This window comes from Thamnophis elegans, chromosome Z, assembly GCF_009769535.1.
Source record: "Thamnophis elegans isolate rThaEle1 chromosome Z, rThaEle1.pri, whole genome shotgun sequence".
NCBI classification, from domain to species: domain Eukaryota; kingdom Metazoa; phylum Chordata; class Lepidosauria; order Squamata; family Colubridae; genus Thamnophis; species Thamnophis elegans.
Genome location: NC_045558.1, coordinates 105,855,598 through 105,872,118, shown reverse-complemented (window position 1 = coordinate 105,872,118; position 16,521 = coordinate 105,855,598). Strand labels below are relative to the sequence as shown.

The window sequence follows — 16,521 nt, the reverse complement described above, 5'->3', positions numbered from 1 at the left end:
CTCTGGTAACCCCTGCCCGCCTTCAAGCCAGCCTGCATGGGCTCTCTGGTCTCTGCTAAGATCAGCTTCTTTCCTGTCCTCTGGCATTGTCTGTCCATACCCAGAGACGAATTGGGGTTGTTCTTGCCCTCTGGCAACAGTTCCACCTTCCCCCTCCTCAAGGCCGGCAAGGAAGCCCACACTTCCCGCCAAATCCACCCAAGGAAGGAGAGATAGATCTGGGCTCAGATGAGCTGCCTCTTCCTGAGCTAGAAGAAGCAGTTAAGGGCCAGAGACTGCGACGCTCCCCGGCATGAGCAAGAAAATAAAGCTCCTTTTCTCAGGAAGTGTGGGGTGGAGTTTAAGGCTAACCCAGAAGGGGTGGTAGCCTGGTGCTTGCTACTACTTCTGGCATTGGGGAGACGAACCTCAACTGAATCGGGCTTTCTCTCTCCTTCCTTGGGTGGATCTGGCGGGAAGAGCAGGTTTCCTTGCCATGCTTGAGAAGACGGAGCTGTTGCCCGAGGATGAGAGCAACCCCAGCCGCCTCTGGGTTAGGGTGGAGTCACCTTGAGCCTCCCTCTCTTGGTCTCCTTGGGGGGAATCTTTCTCGGGGCAGGACCGAAGAAAAGGCACAGCTCTACTCCTGTGGCTCCTGCCCAATGCTCTCTCTTCCCTCTCCCCTTTGCCTCCCCATACTTGCTTACCCGTCCTAGAGAGCTCGAGCTACGCCTCCCTCCGACCCGGCTGCCTTCCTGAGCGAACTCTTCCATCCTTGGCTGTTGCAAAGCCCAACCCAACACGCAAACTGGAAATCTGTTCCCAAACTTTTGGTTTGCGCGTTGTGTTGTTTTTTGCCCTACAGAGGCTTCACGGAAGCCTCCAGAGGGAGAAAAATGGCTGAAAATGAAAGCCGGTCAGCTGGCCAGCACGCATGTGCGTGCTGGACCTGACAGGGCAACGCCTCGAGTGTCCTGGCAAACGTGCCAGAGGTTCGCCATCACAGCCTTAGGGCTATATCACTTAAATCCTTTTCTTTGTTAAATTTTAATGCCTTGATATGCTTTGATTTAGAGAAGTGTCTATTTTTCCCCCTGGTTTGATGAAATCATTTAGCACTAAATGCTGTTCTGGCTGGCAGGCACAAAGTATTGAATATAAGAGGTTACACTATTTTTGGAGTATTTGTTCTGAGTGCTGGGCATCTCTCGCTATAAGAAAGTTTGGAATATGAACCCTTAAACATGGATTGAAACTCTGCTGATTACAGATACCAGATTAGTGAATTTTGTTTTGAGATAAATATATCTGGAGGAAAATAACTTATTTTTAGGTATGTGTGGTTTAGGTTAATGGCAACAAATGATTTACTGATAGGAAGACAGCATGTGAGTTTTCTAAGTTTCCTAAAATTCCTCAGGAGGTAAAACTGAAAAGAAATAGGAGTATAAAGAGAAATTGGATAAAATAGTATGAACTGATAACAGATGGTTATAGTTTTTTTGATATTGTGCAAATGATGAATGCTTGCAACATTTGATTTGCATATTTCTAAAAATACTGCTGTCCCTATGTCAAATAATCATAATATTATCCCCTGTTTACAATAGTAAAGTTTAGATATTTTTAATCCAATCCAAGCTTTCATTTTTCTTGCTCTATCTGTCCTATTATGGAAAAAGTTACAATAACACGTTTAGAAACATAAAATACTTTTCTGACATCTTTCACTAAAATTTGTTCATATTGGAGTTGCTTTTTCATTGCTTCCAGATTCTAGATACCCTAATATGTAGAAGTTTCTTTATCTCTTGTTAAAATTTCTCTTTTGAGTTTGGTTTCTTAAACTTTTTCTTCTTCTATTCAGTCATGACCAATGGAGATTGCCTTGAATAGGTCCTGTAGTTTTCTTGGCAAGATTTTTCAGAAGTGGTTTGCTATTGCCTCCTTCCTAGAGATGAGTGAAAGTGATTGGCCCAAGGCCAGCCAGCTTGTTTCATGCCTAAGGCAGAAATAAGAGTTCATAGTCTTCCGGTTTCTAGTTTGATGCCTTAACCACTATGCTAAACTGGCTCTCAAACTGGTTAGTCATCTGTATTGACATGCACTCCTATCAGTTTCACAGTTTAGATTTAGAAAACTGTGAATGTGTTTTTGCTGTCTGTGAGAACAAGGCTTTCTGTCTGTTTCTCTTCCCTCCCCTTTGCTGGCTCCACAGAGAGCAATAGCAAATCTGTTTGCAGTCATCAGAGATTGCTCTGTACACTGATATTTTTTTTAGGTAAAAAAAAAATTAAATTGGCATTCATCTGTGTATGTTTTGATTTTCCTAATATTCTGGACAGATGTCTTGAGGAAAATCTGCAACTCACCAGAATAGAAGGACTATTTACTTTAGAATATCTTATGATATACTAATATGGGAAAAATTTGCTTATTGGGTAATTTTCCCTTTTACAGACATATATGGCATTGTAGCCTAGTTACTGACTAAGAATGTCCTAAGCTCAGCTTCTAGGGACAGAGTGATTCTCTGTGTGTGTGTATGAATTTCCTCTTCAAATTGGATTCATACACATAGATTTTAAACATATGAATGTATCCGAGTATGGGAAAATTACATCTGTCAAGAACCTTGATTTTAATGTGTCTGATCTCTGTAAATATAATTCAGTGTGTCTCTTAACTTTAATTTGTCAAATTGCAGTGTTACATCCATTTTCAAAATGAATGTATGTACAGTTCTCTTCTACATGAACTTGTTGAAAGAAAGTAACAGTTTATTTAACAAAATGGATACATTCAAGGCCAAGGGGAACTGGTTAAGAAACCCTTTGATTCGAATGTATTTCCTTATCAATCTTCTTACTAAGCCATGTTAATTTACAAGAAAGCAGAGTACAATATGCTGCTTTTGTAAACAGGTTTGTATCTATTTGCCATAATAAAAATGTTTTAGCAGTTTCAGCAGATGGTAGCATTTGACTGACCTTTCCTGGGCTCAGATATTAAATCACTGTCTGGAATGGTTCATTGGGAAGCTTTCAAAGAGAAGTTTAAAATGCATCCTGAAAGATTTTAAAGGCAAACTACAGGTAGTCCTTGACTTATGACCACAGTTAGGATCAGAATTTCTGTCACTCGGTAATGTGGTCATAAAGTTCAACATCACTTGACTGCATTGCTTAGCAATGGCTATCTCAACAATCCCCATTGTGAATAGGTTGCTAGCCAAGGACTCACTCCAATCCAAGCCATTTCAGCCTTGGTTCATCCCAGCTCTGAGCCTAAGTTCTTCTAAGGTAAGGGACTGTGTAGTGCAGAAGGCCAAAAAAGCATAGATGGGGAGGATAATATGTGGGTGAAGGGATTGATCATAGGTAGGAATGGGGGGTCAAGCACCTGTATTTTGATCAAGTGACTGAAGGAGCATTGCAATCTCAAGAGTCACCATGTGGTGAGATGTGTGACAACAAATGAAATAATAAATAAACTTTTGTAACTCCGGGGTCTGGACATAAATCCCTTTGTTCAGTACCCCAATAAGTTTGAACAATTGCTAAATGAAGGGTTGGTCATAAGTCGAGAACTACCCGTATTTTTATTTTCGTAAGGAACATTGCTTAGTTCATGGCTTATTAATTTTAAACATTTAGCAATTTAATTTTATTATTTTAGATTTTTTAAAAGTGTTTTAATCTTTTTAAAGATTAATAAGCATGGTAGTTTTAATCAGACATGTCCAACCCTCAGCTCTGGACAAATGTGGCCCCACAAGATTGTAAATTTTAACATTATTATATAATTTATATACATTAAGAGCTGTTGTGGTGCACTGGTAAGAATGCAGTATTGCAGGCTATTTCTGCTGACAGCTGGCTGCCAGCAGTTTGGCAGTTTGAATCTTACCACCTCATGGTTGACTCAGCCTTCCATCCTTTTGAGGTTGATAAAATGAGTATCCAGATAGTTGGGGGCAATATGCTGATTCTGTAGAGGGCTGTAAAAGCACTATGAAGTGGTACGTAAGTCTAAGTGCTATTGTTATTGCTATTAATTATATTTTACAATTTCCACATCACCCAGGACAATTTCTCTTTACTCAATGAGGCCTACACAAGCCAAAAGGTTGAACAATCATAATTTAAATTTAAGATTGAAGTCTTTTTTCCAATTTGAATCATGATATGAACTTTGACTCTTAAAAGCTGCACATCAATGCCATAGATATGACACAATCTATAATTAAGGATACATTTTTCTGAATTGGGTGACTTCTGAATCCATAACATTGACCTGCTGGGTTTGAACCTAAGCCTGATCTTCCCCATCTACTTCCTATCAGCCTGCAGGCATGAGGTCAGCACTTTATATCTGTTATAACATATAAAGCCATTAATTCAAACTACGAATTTCACATAATATTTAGAACTTTTTAAATTCAAGTATTAGCCATTGCAGATAGTTTCAGGAAGTATTTCTAATGGCAATTTCAGTCCCACAATAATAATCATTTTTAACATTTAGGTGGGGTTATAGATTAGAATTCATATATAGTTAGGCTGGCATTATATAAATAATGTCTGTTTCTTCATTCTCATACACAGGTCCGCTATAAGGAGGAATTTGAAAAGAATAAAGGGAAAGGCTTTAGTGTGGTGGCTGACACACCTGAACTACAGCGAATCAAAAAAACTCAAGATCAAATCAGCAATGTAAGCTGCCCAGCACATTTCATCTTCTGTCTTTGCGTTTCAGATATTTAAAAGCTTTTCCTTTGTCAGCTTCATTTGTTCTTTTCTTAAAACATCTTGATTGCAGATACTTGAATTTTGTCATTAAGGCAGTACTGTGGATACTTACTTATAAAGTCCAAATACTGCAAATACATTCCTGTTGATCTAACATTTTCCCAAGACTCTGGGCTAAACTGGATTGAACTGTTATCATCAAACTAGAACATGTCTTCATACATTCCATTGCAACCCTGGGGGTTCTGTAGCATAGACAATTGGAGTGAAGAGGGAACTAAAGAGGGAAAAATCAAAACAAAAAAGCAATTACCTAATTTCAAATTTGCAAGTGGAATAGAGGGCATGGGAATGGAATCCCCAAGGGATTCAGTTTATTCTGCATGACATCCCCAAATCTTGAGATTGGGGAATGACAGAATTCCTCATTCACAAGAATGACTTCATGATTTGAAATCAAAGGCATCAGGTTCCTCTTGTAAAAATAAGTAATGGCTAACTAATATTTATCTGATATCCTCAGAAAAATAATGAGGGAGGGAGGATGGATAGAAAGTCAGTCAGTCAGTCAGTCAATCAATCAATCAGTCTGGCTAGGAAAGACAGCTTAATGGGTGAAAGAAGGAAGTTAATTACACTCCACAATATTGTATAGGAATGAACCAGTTCTCAGTTTCCATCTTCTGGTTCATAACCTCTATTACAATAATTCATCAAGTGCAGAGATAGGTTAAAGATAATTATTTTAAGGAGGAAACCAGTGTTTATGGAAAATGAGTTGACTATTTATATATCATGATTCTGGGGTTTATGTTCTCCTGGAATTGCCCAAGACTATCTGTTGGAATTTGATAAGCAATTGCTAAACATCATAATATATTTTCTGATGAATACTGAGTAGAGAATAACATAAATAACACAAATAACTTGGTGTGTTAAACTTTTGATAAACAAATATAGAATTAGTAAAAAAGGAAAAATTGATTAACATTTTAGTACTATCCCTACTCAGCAGAAAACCCAATTCCTGAGACTCAGTCCGTCAACTATTTGTATATTCATCTGCGACTTTCAGTGGAAGTTCACAAACCAATTGCAATTACTGAATTTTCATTAAGATAGTGAAAACAAAAGTGCATGACATAATAAAGGTCAGCAAGGAGTCAGGAAAATTTCTACTAATGATGTGGCAAATACATTATAAGCTTTCTCATTTGTCTTGGTGCTCTTGCTGATAGTATCTTTTCCTTCTTTTGTAGATCAAATACCATGAGGAATTTGAGAAGAGCAAGATGGGTTCTCCTGCAGGGGAGGGAGGTGAGCTGGAACGCCGTAATTCCCAAGAAGGTGCCAATTACAGGAGACCAGTTGAACAGCCGCCTCCATCACATCAACAACCTCATCATGCCCAGCCAAGTAACCCTGGTAATGAGCAGGAGGAAATAGAGATTGCTGGCAATCCCATCAATGTATTCACATGAATATAAGTATCAATTTGTTCTGCAATAATTTCATCTTGCACAAATAAGATAGGATTGCCTTTGTTGACCTTGTGTTTTATGAAGCAATATAATGTATAGTTATTATTTATTTCTTACAATGTAATCTAAGGAACTCATGCTGGGATACAGCCTCATTTTATTTAATTTACCTGTGAGATAGATTGAGCTGAAAAAAGTTACTATTAATAATTGAAGGGGTATTTGAATCTGAGTCTTCCTAATCCTAACCTTGTTAGTATTATATCACATCAGAATTCTGTTGTTAGAAGAAACATAACATACATGGGTGAAATGTGTGGGGTGGGGCCTGTGTTAAAAGAAAAGCAGAGTGACAGGGGAAAATGTAATATAACTGGAAAGACTATGCTAGTTGATGCAAAGCAAGCCATTCTACTCCCACATTTTATTCATCTGATATTAAAAGGCAAGAATTTTATTGTAGATGAAGGCTGCCAATATTGTGTGCAAAGCTGGAGTGATCATTTGTAATATTAGGCAAAATAAACAGTTGTAGTCATTCAAAATATGAAAATAGTAGGACTAATAATTGTAAGAAAAGATGTTGGTAATAGTTTCCATTTTCATATAAACTATATTCTGCTCAGTTAATCTGTTCAGTTTTATTATAATCACTGACCAGTATTCAAATTTATACATAGACCATGAAGAACCAATAAGAAATTCAAATAAAATTAAGGCTTAAAACTATTAATTTTTAATAAGCGCACAAATTGCTCCATTTGTTTACAAATAATTCCCCAAAATCATGATATGAGGCATCAAAAAACAGCCAGAGGGAATTTTGCAGCATGGCGGGTAATGTCATTCCACAAATAAACAGCACAAATTATTTAATATTGCAGGAGTTTTAAAAACATAATGACAAATAGAAACAAAGATGAAAGCAAATTCCTTTAATAGATTTTGTTGTCTCAAGGTAGCTTTTCAACTTGTGAATGTGGCATCTCAGAGAACATTTTCATCAGGAATTTTGCATTGATGGTTATCCAGTGCAGATTCAAGTTCTAATCAATGGTTAACAATGTCTTTGTGTCCGTCTGCCCCCCCCACCCCCCCATTTCTAGTTTATCATCAGCAGCCATCACAACAACCAGCCTCTCAGTCCTATGGCTTTAAGGAACCAGCAGCACCAGTGTCAATACAGCGTAGTGCCCCAAGTGGAGGAGGAGTAAGTATGATCCTTCATATACAATATCTTGTAAATATTTCAGATTTTTATTCTGAAATAAGTAGTCTTAACTCTTAACTACTATCCAATGATGTGGTCTATCTCCAAAGTTTAGGTGAAGACAGGAGGAAAGGTACTTTCATGTCAGAGTATATATTAAGCAAACTTACTTTAATTGCAGCAATTAATGTACATTATTGGAAAGGAATAATTTTGCAAGTCTAATCTCTGCATGTGAAGCTACAGAAGGCAGCTCAAAATACTGTGATATTTAGCCTCCAGCTGTCTATTGATTCTCTTATTTTAGCTGAATCTTAAACTTATGGTTCCTTCTTTTTTAACCCTTGTTCAGTTAGAAAAGTCTCAGATAATAAGGAAAACTTTTAATTCAAGTTTCATTCAGTTCATGCTGATCTGCAGAACAATGGAGCACAGTTCATCTGTAAACCAAACAGTAAGACCAAAGTTCCTCCAAAATGGATAGTGTGTAGCATTTCTAGGTGTTGTGCCTGTTCTTTTTAATTTTTTATATTTCAGTTTTGTAAACAATAATACAGGAAATAACAATTTTAAGTATAATATATAAAACAACATGAATTCTGCTTGCATGTAATAATAGGGGGGTTATCATAAGAGTTAGCATTTACCAGAACAAACCAGAAATGCTATTTGGGATGGGAGCTAATAGGAGCCAAATGTTTACATCTCTCTTTTCACACTTTTCAATAGGTTGCTGGAGCAATGGAAAAAGGAGGCATAGCATTGGAACTGCACAATATTCTTTTTCCCACTGTCAGATTGTTTCTAAACAATCAGTTAAGCAGCAAACATTAGAGAATGTGGAGCAGGAAGACTTAAAAATCCTTTGCTGCAATCTGCAGCAACTTATAGCACTGGGGGGAGGGGACAGAACTATAGAGGAAGACATAGAACATATTAAAATTTCCTGGAATAAGTGGCTACCCCGGCAGATAATTATGTGATTTTTATTTAGCCTATAGGTTGGGTGTCTTCCTATCTTTTATCTCTGAGAGACATGCATTTACCACTAATTCCACTTTGTTGTTGATATGCTTTCATGCTTGCACATAATAATGTAAAAAACAGTGAGTTGTATGATAAGGGTGTAGTGAGCAACAGGAGAATGTAGAAACCTTAGGAAACAAGGGGATCTTGTTAATTTGTAGTTTGTAAGATGCCTAGCAAGAAAAAGTGATACTCTTTCTTTTTTGCTTGGTTTTCATTTTCTGCAAAAAACAACAAAACCCCAACCTTTCCTAATAGTGGGAAATTCAGATTATTTGTTAACAAGGGTGGACAGAGAAATAAACCCTTCTATCAGCCTCTATCTGTAGACGCTTAACCATACACCCTGAACTTTCTTGAAGCTCCTGGGTTGCACAAATATTACCAAATAAAATTCATTGAACCTAAATATATAAATCATTGTGTGTGTGTGTGTGTGTGTGTGTGTGTGTGTGTGTGTGTGTGTGCGTACACATACGCACGCACACCACAGTTTTGGAAATATCCATTTCTGAGCATTGATTTATACTTTACTTCCTTCTCATCCCCTTCTCCCAGAAACGGTTCCGTGCAGTCTATGATTACAGTGCAGCCGATGAAGATGAGGTCTCCTTCCAGGATGGTGATACCATAATCAATGTGCAGCAAATTGACGATGGCTGGATGTATGGCACCGTTGAACGGACCGGTGACACAGGCATGCTTCCAGCTAACTATGTGGAGGCTATATGAGCTCTGTTGTAGTGCTACCCTGAAAGCCAGCAGGGCAAGGGCTCTTTGGGGTTTTTGTTCCCTTATTACTTCTTTGCTCTATCTTGTTACCCATCATTTATTATGTTATGAATCTTTGAAATGGTCATCTTTTTCTCTACCAATTTAGCCTTGATTTGGAGGCATACGAACTTGGGAGGGGTATCATGTAATTGCCCTTCCATCCTTTTCCTCAGCCTTCATGGAACATAGCACTGTGCCCTTCTCCCTCTTCCTGGAGCTGTATTTTTTAGAATTGATACTTAATTAAATAAATCCTACTTCAATTGCTACATGGATTGGGAAGTAGTGTGGGAAGGTTTAAAAGATGTTTATTTGGCTGGTGGGGAAGGAGGGGAATGTCACACTTTCAGTAACTTGGGGGAAATCTGAGCAATTTACTGAAAAAAATTATCAGGATCTCTGCAATGTTGACTCTTGCTCATTTATTCTATCTAACTTTCTGTGAATTTTAAAATATCCATTTGAAAGAAATGAAAGTATTTGTCAAAAGGTTTTTGTGGACTCAAAGCAGTGAGCATATATAGTCTATATGGAAGGTATGGACACTGCAGCAGTTTCTAACATAAAGGTACTCTGTACAGATGGAATAGTTTAGCACAACAATCCTCAACCTTTGCAGACCGGTGGGGATGGGCAAGGGAGAGGAAATCATTACGCGCAAGTGATTAGTGAACACGTGTGCGCAGCCCCATTTGTACGAGTGGCGGGCACATGTGCCTGCTGCTCAAATGGAGCTGCGCCATACTCATGCAAATATAGCTGTGCATGCACATTTGCCCACCACTTCCATGGCCCGGTTCCGAACGAGTTAAGGCCCGGTAGTGGGCCAGGGATTGGGACCCCTGGTTTAGCAGGCTTGATTAGCGTTGCCTCTTAGATGCCATGACTCAGTCAGAGTAGATTTCTAGTTCGTTCCGATATGTGGCTTGATTGGATAGTAGTCAGAAGAATGCTCATGAAGAGTTGCCACTAGACCATTTAACCTGCCTATCTCGAAGATCTCAAGAAAGTTCAGTTGCCTTTTTCAAAGCACTTTTGGAACAACTATGATCAGGATAGAGGCTCCTTTTTCCAGACTTCTAACTCTTGTTGGTATTTAATGTGTGGAAATAGGCAAATTCCCCAAATTTCCCTGTATCAGCCCTAGCAAAAGAGTCACACTTTCTACAGAGGTGCTATCTTTGGGACCACATTTTTGTTTTTCATAAGTTTCTGTTCAAAGTAAATTCTTGTATGAGGGTTTTTTTTTTTAAGTAGGACTCAAAATCTTGTCAGCTAGTAGGCAGATTAAGAAACATCTCCCTCTTTCCTTTGTGTGCCATTTGAGCCAAGCAATGTTTACAGTCTATCCTCTTTTCCACTGTTTCTCCCTGATAGACCTGATCCTTCGGCGAAGTCATCAGGGGAACAAAAAGTCCTTTCACTAGAAATATTCCACTTTCTCCTCCTTTGCTGTCAGGTTGACAGTTTCTTTGCTGTGTGGGATAAAATCATGGACCAAAATCAAATTTCTTATAGAAGTTTGCTATTAAAAAATATCAGGGAACTGCTACAAAACTGGAAGTTTATGTTGCTTGGATAATAAGATTGAATCACAAAGGCAAGAGGATTACTGAAAGTGTGAAATTCTTAGATCATTTATTGAGTAGAAATTGCTTTCTCTTATTTTTAAAGCTTTCCCAAGACTCACCCCCTGCTCAGCAAAAGTACAACCTGCTCCCTGTCACATAGCAGAAAGTATCCTGAAAGCTGATATTTGTAACATTTAAATATGCTACAGTTATCAAAGGCACATTCTTTCTGGCTTTGTTCTTGTTACCTCCACTGTAAAGGATCAATATGATAAATTCTTACTACTTTAAATTTTTTTGACGTTCCAGAGCTGATTGATATTGTTTTTTGATCATTGCTTTCCCCCCCTTGCATAGAGGAGGCATGGTAAAGGGCTGGCATTATCTCTGTATTATTTCCACTTATTTCCAATTATATTGTTTCTGGGACTTTTTTCCTTAACTTTCTTTGCACTACAAAGCATATACAGTTAAGAATAAAAAGCAACCATCTCTTACAAGGGGTGCAAGCAAGGGTATTCATTAAGCAAGAATTAAGGAGAACCTTTTACCTCAGTGTATAGTTCCTCCAAATTTAAGTAAAGGGATGTTCCAGTATTTTACTCTGGTCTTGTATCTTTCATAGTTAACATGTTTGCTGGTTTGATTTGAGCTCGTTGCCTCATAACATTAAGAAGCTCTTATACATTATTCCAATCAATGTAGAAATATTTATCAAATTATCAAGTCATTCTTTTCGTGTTGTAGAAGCACAAACATTTTAGTCTTATTTCTTAAAAATCCTAGTCTGTGTTTTTCCCTTAAATGCTTGCACTAGTGAAAAAGGTGTTCAAGGAAGGAGTGTCTGTTTCCTCATACCATAGTATAATTCCATGAACTCTGTTGGAGCCACTAGAGAGGCCAGTGAGAATGGTGGCAGGCTTTCCTGTCAGAGGCAATTTGTAGAGGACTGTAGGTGTCCAGGGACCACTTACTCTTGGGGTGAGTTTTTAAAGGGTGTCCAGAGGAATGATTGATGAGATCATCACATCCTTGGTGCTAAGATGTAAGCACAAGCTAAAAAAAGCAGCTGTTTTTCTGACTGATGAGAATTAGGCAAAATCGTGTGGACAATCCTGCAGAGGCTATCTTTTCATGAGGAAGATACAAAGTGACATAATGTGAATAAATATTTTTAGAGGACCAAATAAAATTACAATAAAATAGCTCATCTTTAAAAAATGTCTTCTAGCTTTTTCACCCCTTCCTTGAAATAAATGGTTTGTCATTGCTTGATTTATTTTCCCTCGCCTTCTTTGAATTATGCACTTTTATCTTTGATTTTTTCCAATATCTGAAAAGCACCTAAACCTGTATTTAAATAAATAAATGAAAAAAGAGAAAGAACAGCTAAAATGCATCTCTGTAGCCATTGTTATTCACATCATGTCTTCTGTACATCTTAGATTTTCAAACTAGACTTCAATGTCTAAATTAATGACTTTAATTATTTGTTTTGAACTATATTTTGGGGTTTTCATTTGTTCTCTTTGTCTATTTCTTCACTGTGGGCTTACATACCCTCTTAAAATCATTTGTCCTTTTTCAATGGGACCATAGAATCAAATGTAGTGCCAGTTCTTTTCTGGTTTATGCCAATTTAAAAATAAAAATATAATTTGTACCTGCTGATTGTTTTGTTCTTCATTTTATGGAATTACATTCTCTCCCTCCCTTCCCTCTCTTCAATGGTATCAATAAAAGAAAAAAAAGTTATTTTTAGAGCAATAGATCTAACTAAGCCAGTTTTAGAGTAAACTTGATTACATTGTGGTATCGTTTGTAACACTGACAAATGGTTATGTGAACAAGAGTTTGATGGTTTGGCTGTTAATGTTTATTTATTAATCAAATTTGTGTTGCTACTTATCTCAAAAAACCACTCTGAGCAGCATACAACAATCCATAAATAGACTATTTCAAACACAACATCCAGGATAGGATTTAACTGACAAGTCAAAATAATACAATCAATATTTGCTCAGTATTTTGGAGGCCACTGATTGTATAAAGTAACTTTGTTACTTTTTCTTCTATGTTAGAAGAAAAATTTCAAGACATACTGGTTTTGCTAATGGACACTCATGGACAATAATAACTAAAGTTTACTAGACAAATTCAAGGACCTTCTTTGATATTCTGAGTTGATTTAGGAAACATGTATTGTTAATCCCTCATAGTCTTGTTAGCTCAAATTTTAAAAACTTTAAATTGTGAATTAAAGTCTTCATGCCCACTGTGATGAAGAGCTTGGTAATTCTACAGTAAAGAAGACACTAAAGAGCAGTCAAGAAGAAAATGATTTGATTCCTATACAGCATTTTGGTGTTTAATCTTAATGTTAAATTGTAAATTTTAATGGGAAAAATACCTTTCTGGATATACATATTTGAATTGATGCAATGTGAGAACTCTGCCATTGTAATTTGTGAACTATAATTTATGGATTAGCATGCCATATCAAGCAATCACAGCTTTAACAAAGTGTAGCTAAAATAAGGCTTAGGAGTAGTGCACAAATCCAGCCTGGGCTGTTTAAAACCATTTTCACATCATGAGTTTTTGATGTGTCAGTTCTTGTGATGGAATGTGCATCTGCTATAGGGGGAAAGCTTTCACAGAGAGGTCCAGATTAAGAGACTACAGTCCTGAGCTGGAGGAAAAGAGGGAAGAAAGAAGTTCAGGGTAGCCACACTCTAGAATCTCCCATAATAAATTTAACATGTTAGAAGGTTATAGCTTTATTTTGGCAAGGGTCTGTCCCTTAGGTGTAAGCAAATAAAGGATTTGACTCAATTGGCATTCACAATACAGTCTCTGGGCTTGGACCTGACATTTCTTAAGCTTATGAATTTTCTTTTTTTCAGGAATAGAATAGAATAGAATTTTATTATTTGTATGCCGCCCTTCTCCGGGAGGACTCAGGGCGGCGAACAATTCAAAGGGGAAAAAAGGGGAACATAAAAAACAAAATACAAATAATAAAAGTAAACAACAGTCGCACAACCATACATGTCGAGAGGGGAGGGAACTCATCACCCCCAGGCCTGTCGGCAAAGCCAGGTTTTGACGGCTTTTCGGAAGGCCTGGAGAGAGGTGAGGGTCCGAATCCCTGCGGGGAGTTCATTCCAGAGGGCCGGAGCTGCCACAGAGAAGGCCCTCCCCCGGGTAATAGCCAGGTGGCATTGGCTGGTAGATGGCACCCAGAGGAGGCCAACCCTGTGAGATCTAATGGGTCTGTGGGAGGTAATTGGCAGCAGGCGGTCTCTCAAGTACCCAGATCCAATACCATGAAGGGCTTTATAAATTACGACTAGCACCTTCACTAGGAATGAAAGTAAACTCACCAGATGGCTTTTCAAACTTACTTTGAAGTTTTCCAAAACCCTTAAAAGTAGTTGAATGTGATTAGAAAGTGAGTGAATAAGTTCAGTATTCTTTAAAAACTTCTGTTGTGGTTGAGAGCATCATTGTATTTGTCCTCTGGCACTCAAACCTGCAGGAAAAAGAAAAGAAAACACTATTCTGCAATCTCCTCACAAGGCGCAGTTATTCAGAGCACAAGTGGGCAACCTCCAGTCCTCTCTTTATCAAGTCTACTGAACAGTCCTCTGATCTTAGCCATGGTCATTGTCCCCACTCATTTGGAGATACCCTAGTTTGCCATTCCTCACCCAGAATGATTTGTGTACTGTATCTTAAAAAAAAAACCTCAAATAATTGGATGTTTATGTTTAAAAATGGGGGGGTTACTATTATTTTGAGTGTTACATTACTACCAACATTTTTGTACCTGATAAAAGCTTAGTACTCCATACAATAATTTAATATAGATGTAGGTTATGCAAAAGTCACATTTTCTTTAAGTCATTAAAAAATAACAATACATATTTTATTTAATTAAAAATTAAATACTATCTGCACATGCATTCTAGCAATTTACAATGTCAAACATACTATATTTTTCGCACTATAAATTGCACTTCCGCCCACCCTCCCCCCCCCCAAAGTGGGTGGAGATATCTGTGTGTGTCTTATAGAGCAAATATTGCAGGTGTTTGCCACTGTTTGCTGCCATTATGGAATGCTGCAGCATTCAATGCTAAGCAACTGATTGGCAGTTAGATCAGCCTCCCGGAACACCAATATCGCTAATCAGCTGTTCTAGGCGATGGGGATCACTGCCGCTAATCACCGATTGCCACTGATATGTGGTGGTGAGCAGCAGTAGCAGTGAGAGGCAGTGGACCTAGAACAGCTGATCAGTGGTATTCTAGGAGGCTAATCCAACTGCCAATCAGCTGCTCAGCAGTGAAAGCTCCAGCATTCCTTGGTGGCAACAGCTCAGCTCCGTTGACTGGTGGTGGGCGCAACAAAATGGATCCCTGATGAGCCACATGCTGGGGCTGCGATAACGTGCTGAAGCTGACCATACTGTTTGCTGCAAGGATGCTAGCCAGATGAATACCAGATGGATGCTGGGAGGCAGAGGCAGATTTTTTTTTCTTGTTTTCCTCCTCTAAAGCTAATGTGCGTATTATGCTCCGGTGTGTCTTGTACGGTACAAAAATACGGTACATTATTAAATCATAGAATTCCACAAAAACTACAATCGTTTAATAAATACCCCTCAGTGGTCTCCCACAATCAAATATATGCTGAAAAGAAGTGCTTTCAATGCAGCATGTTCCACATAATGACAGACTATACAGAGAGCCTTTCTGCCTATGTACTGTACATGTGGCGCTAAATGGACCTCTTAAGATGACCTTCCAGGTCCAGCAGAATACTTTTTGTGGAGTTTGGATTATCTTGCAACTACTTTAACAGAATAACTGAATTGAAAGAGACCTTAGAGGTCTTCTAGTCTAACCCTCAGCTCAAGCAGGAGACCATTTCAGGCAAATGTTGTCCAATCTCTTCTTAAAACCTTCCAGTGATGGAGCACCCATAACTAATGAAGCCATTCTATTGGTTAATAGTTGCAACTGTGAGGAAATTTCTCGTTATTTCTAGGTTGCTTCTCTGTAGTTAGCTTCCATACATTGCTTCTTGTTCCTCCTTCAGGTGCTTTGGAGAATACTTTGCAAGCTGTCAGTTGGGTGAGTAAACTATCACCAGTAGTTTACATATTGGGGCCATTGTTAAATTAGCCAGTTTTCTGAATAACTAAAAAGGGTCTGAATTCATCCATTAGTTAATGTGAGATATTATGTCAGCCAAGACCAAGCAACAAAATGTGTGATAAACAAAATTCCTCTCCATCAAGTAAAACAAGGAATGATAATCAGATTTTGCTACAATGAGCTGTAATCGCTGTCATTTCTGGTGAAATAAAATTGCCCTGGGAATAGATGGACAGCCCATATTATATTTAAAGCAAGAGCATAGAGCAAGGTGATAGAAGTTGGTCCTGCTGTGCCTACAAATCTACAGCAATCTTGGATTTAACTGGTTTTTTCACAAAGCAAGGAATTTTCAGAATTTCTGCACACTTTCTGCAACAGTTCATCATATACTTTAGCCTCCAATCCCTTAATCATCTCCATTGCTTTTCTGTGCACCCTTTCTAAAGACTCAAAAACTGTTTTAAATTGTGGTAATCAAAACTGGATGCAGTATTCCAAATAGGGTCTTATGAAAGCAGTATAAAGCTGTAATAACACTTCATGTGACCTTGATACTATCCC

The 16,521-nt window shown here is 38.1% G+C and overlaps 1 protein-coding gene across 1 annotated transcript in view; it reads left to right on the top strand.

The window, feature by feature from the left end:
- Positions 1–12,460, top strand: part of LASP1 (LIM and SH3 protein 1) — a 41,898-nt gene extending 29,438 nt beyond the window's left edge. Inside the window, 4 exon segments of the mRNA XM_032235146.1 lie at positions 4,587–4,694; positions 5,990–6,155; positions 7,318–7,421; positions 9,006–12,460. Of these exon segments, the coding sequence (XP_032091037.1) occupies positions 4,587–4,694; positions 5,990–6,155; positions 7,318–7,421; positions 9,006–9,179 (552 nt within the window). The 3' untranslated portion in view covers positions 9,180–12,460.
- Positions 12,461–16,521: the final 4,061 nt, after the last annotated feature.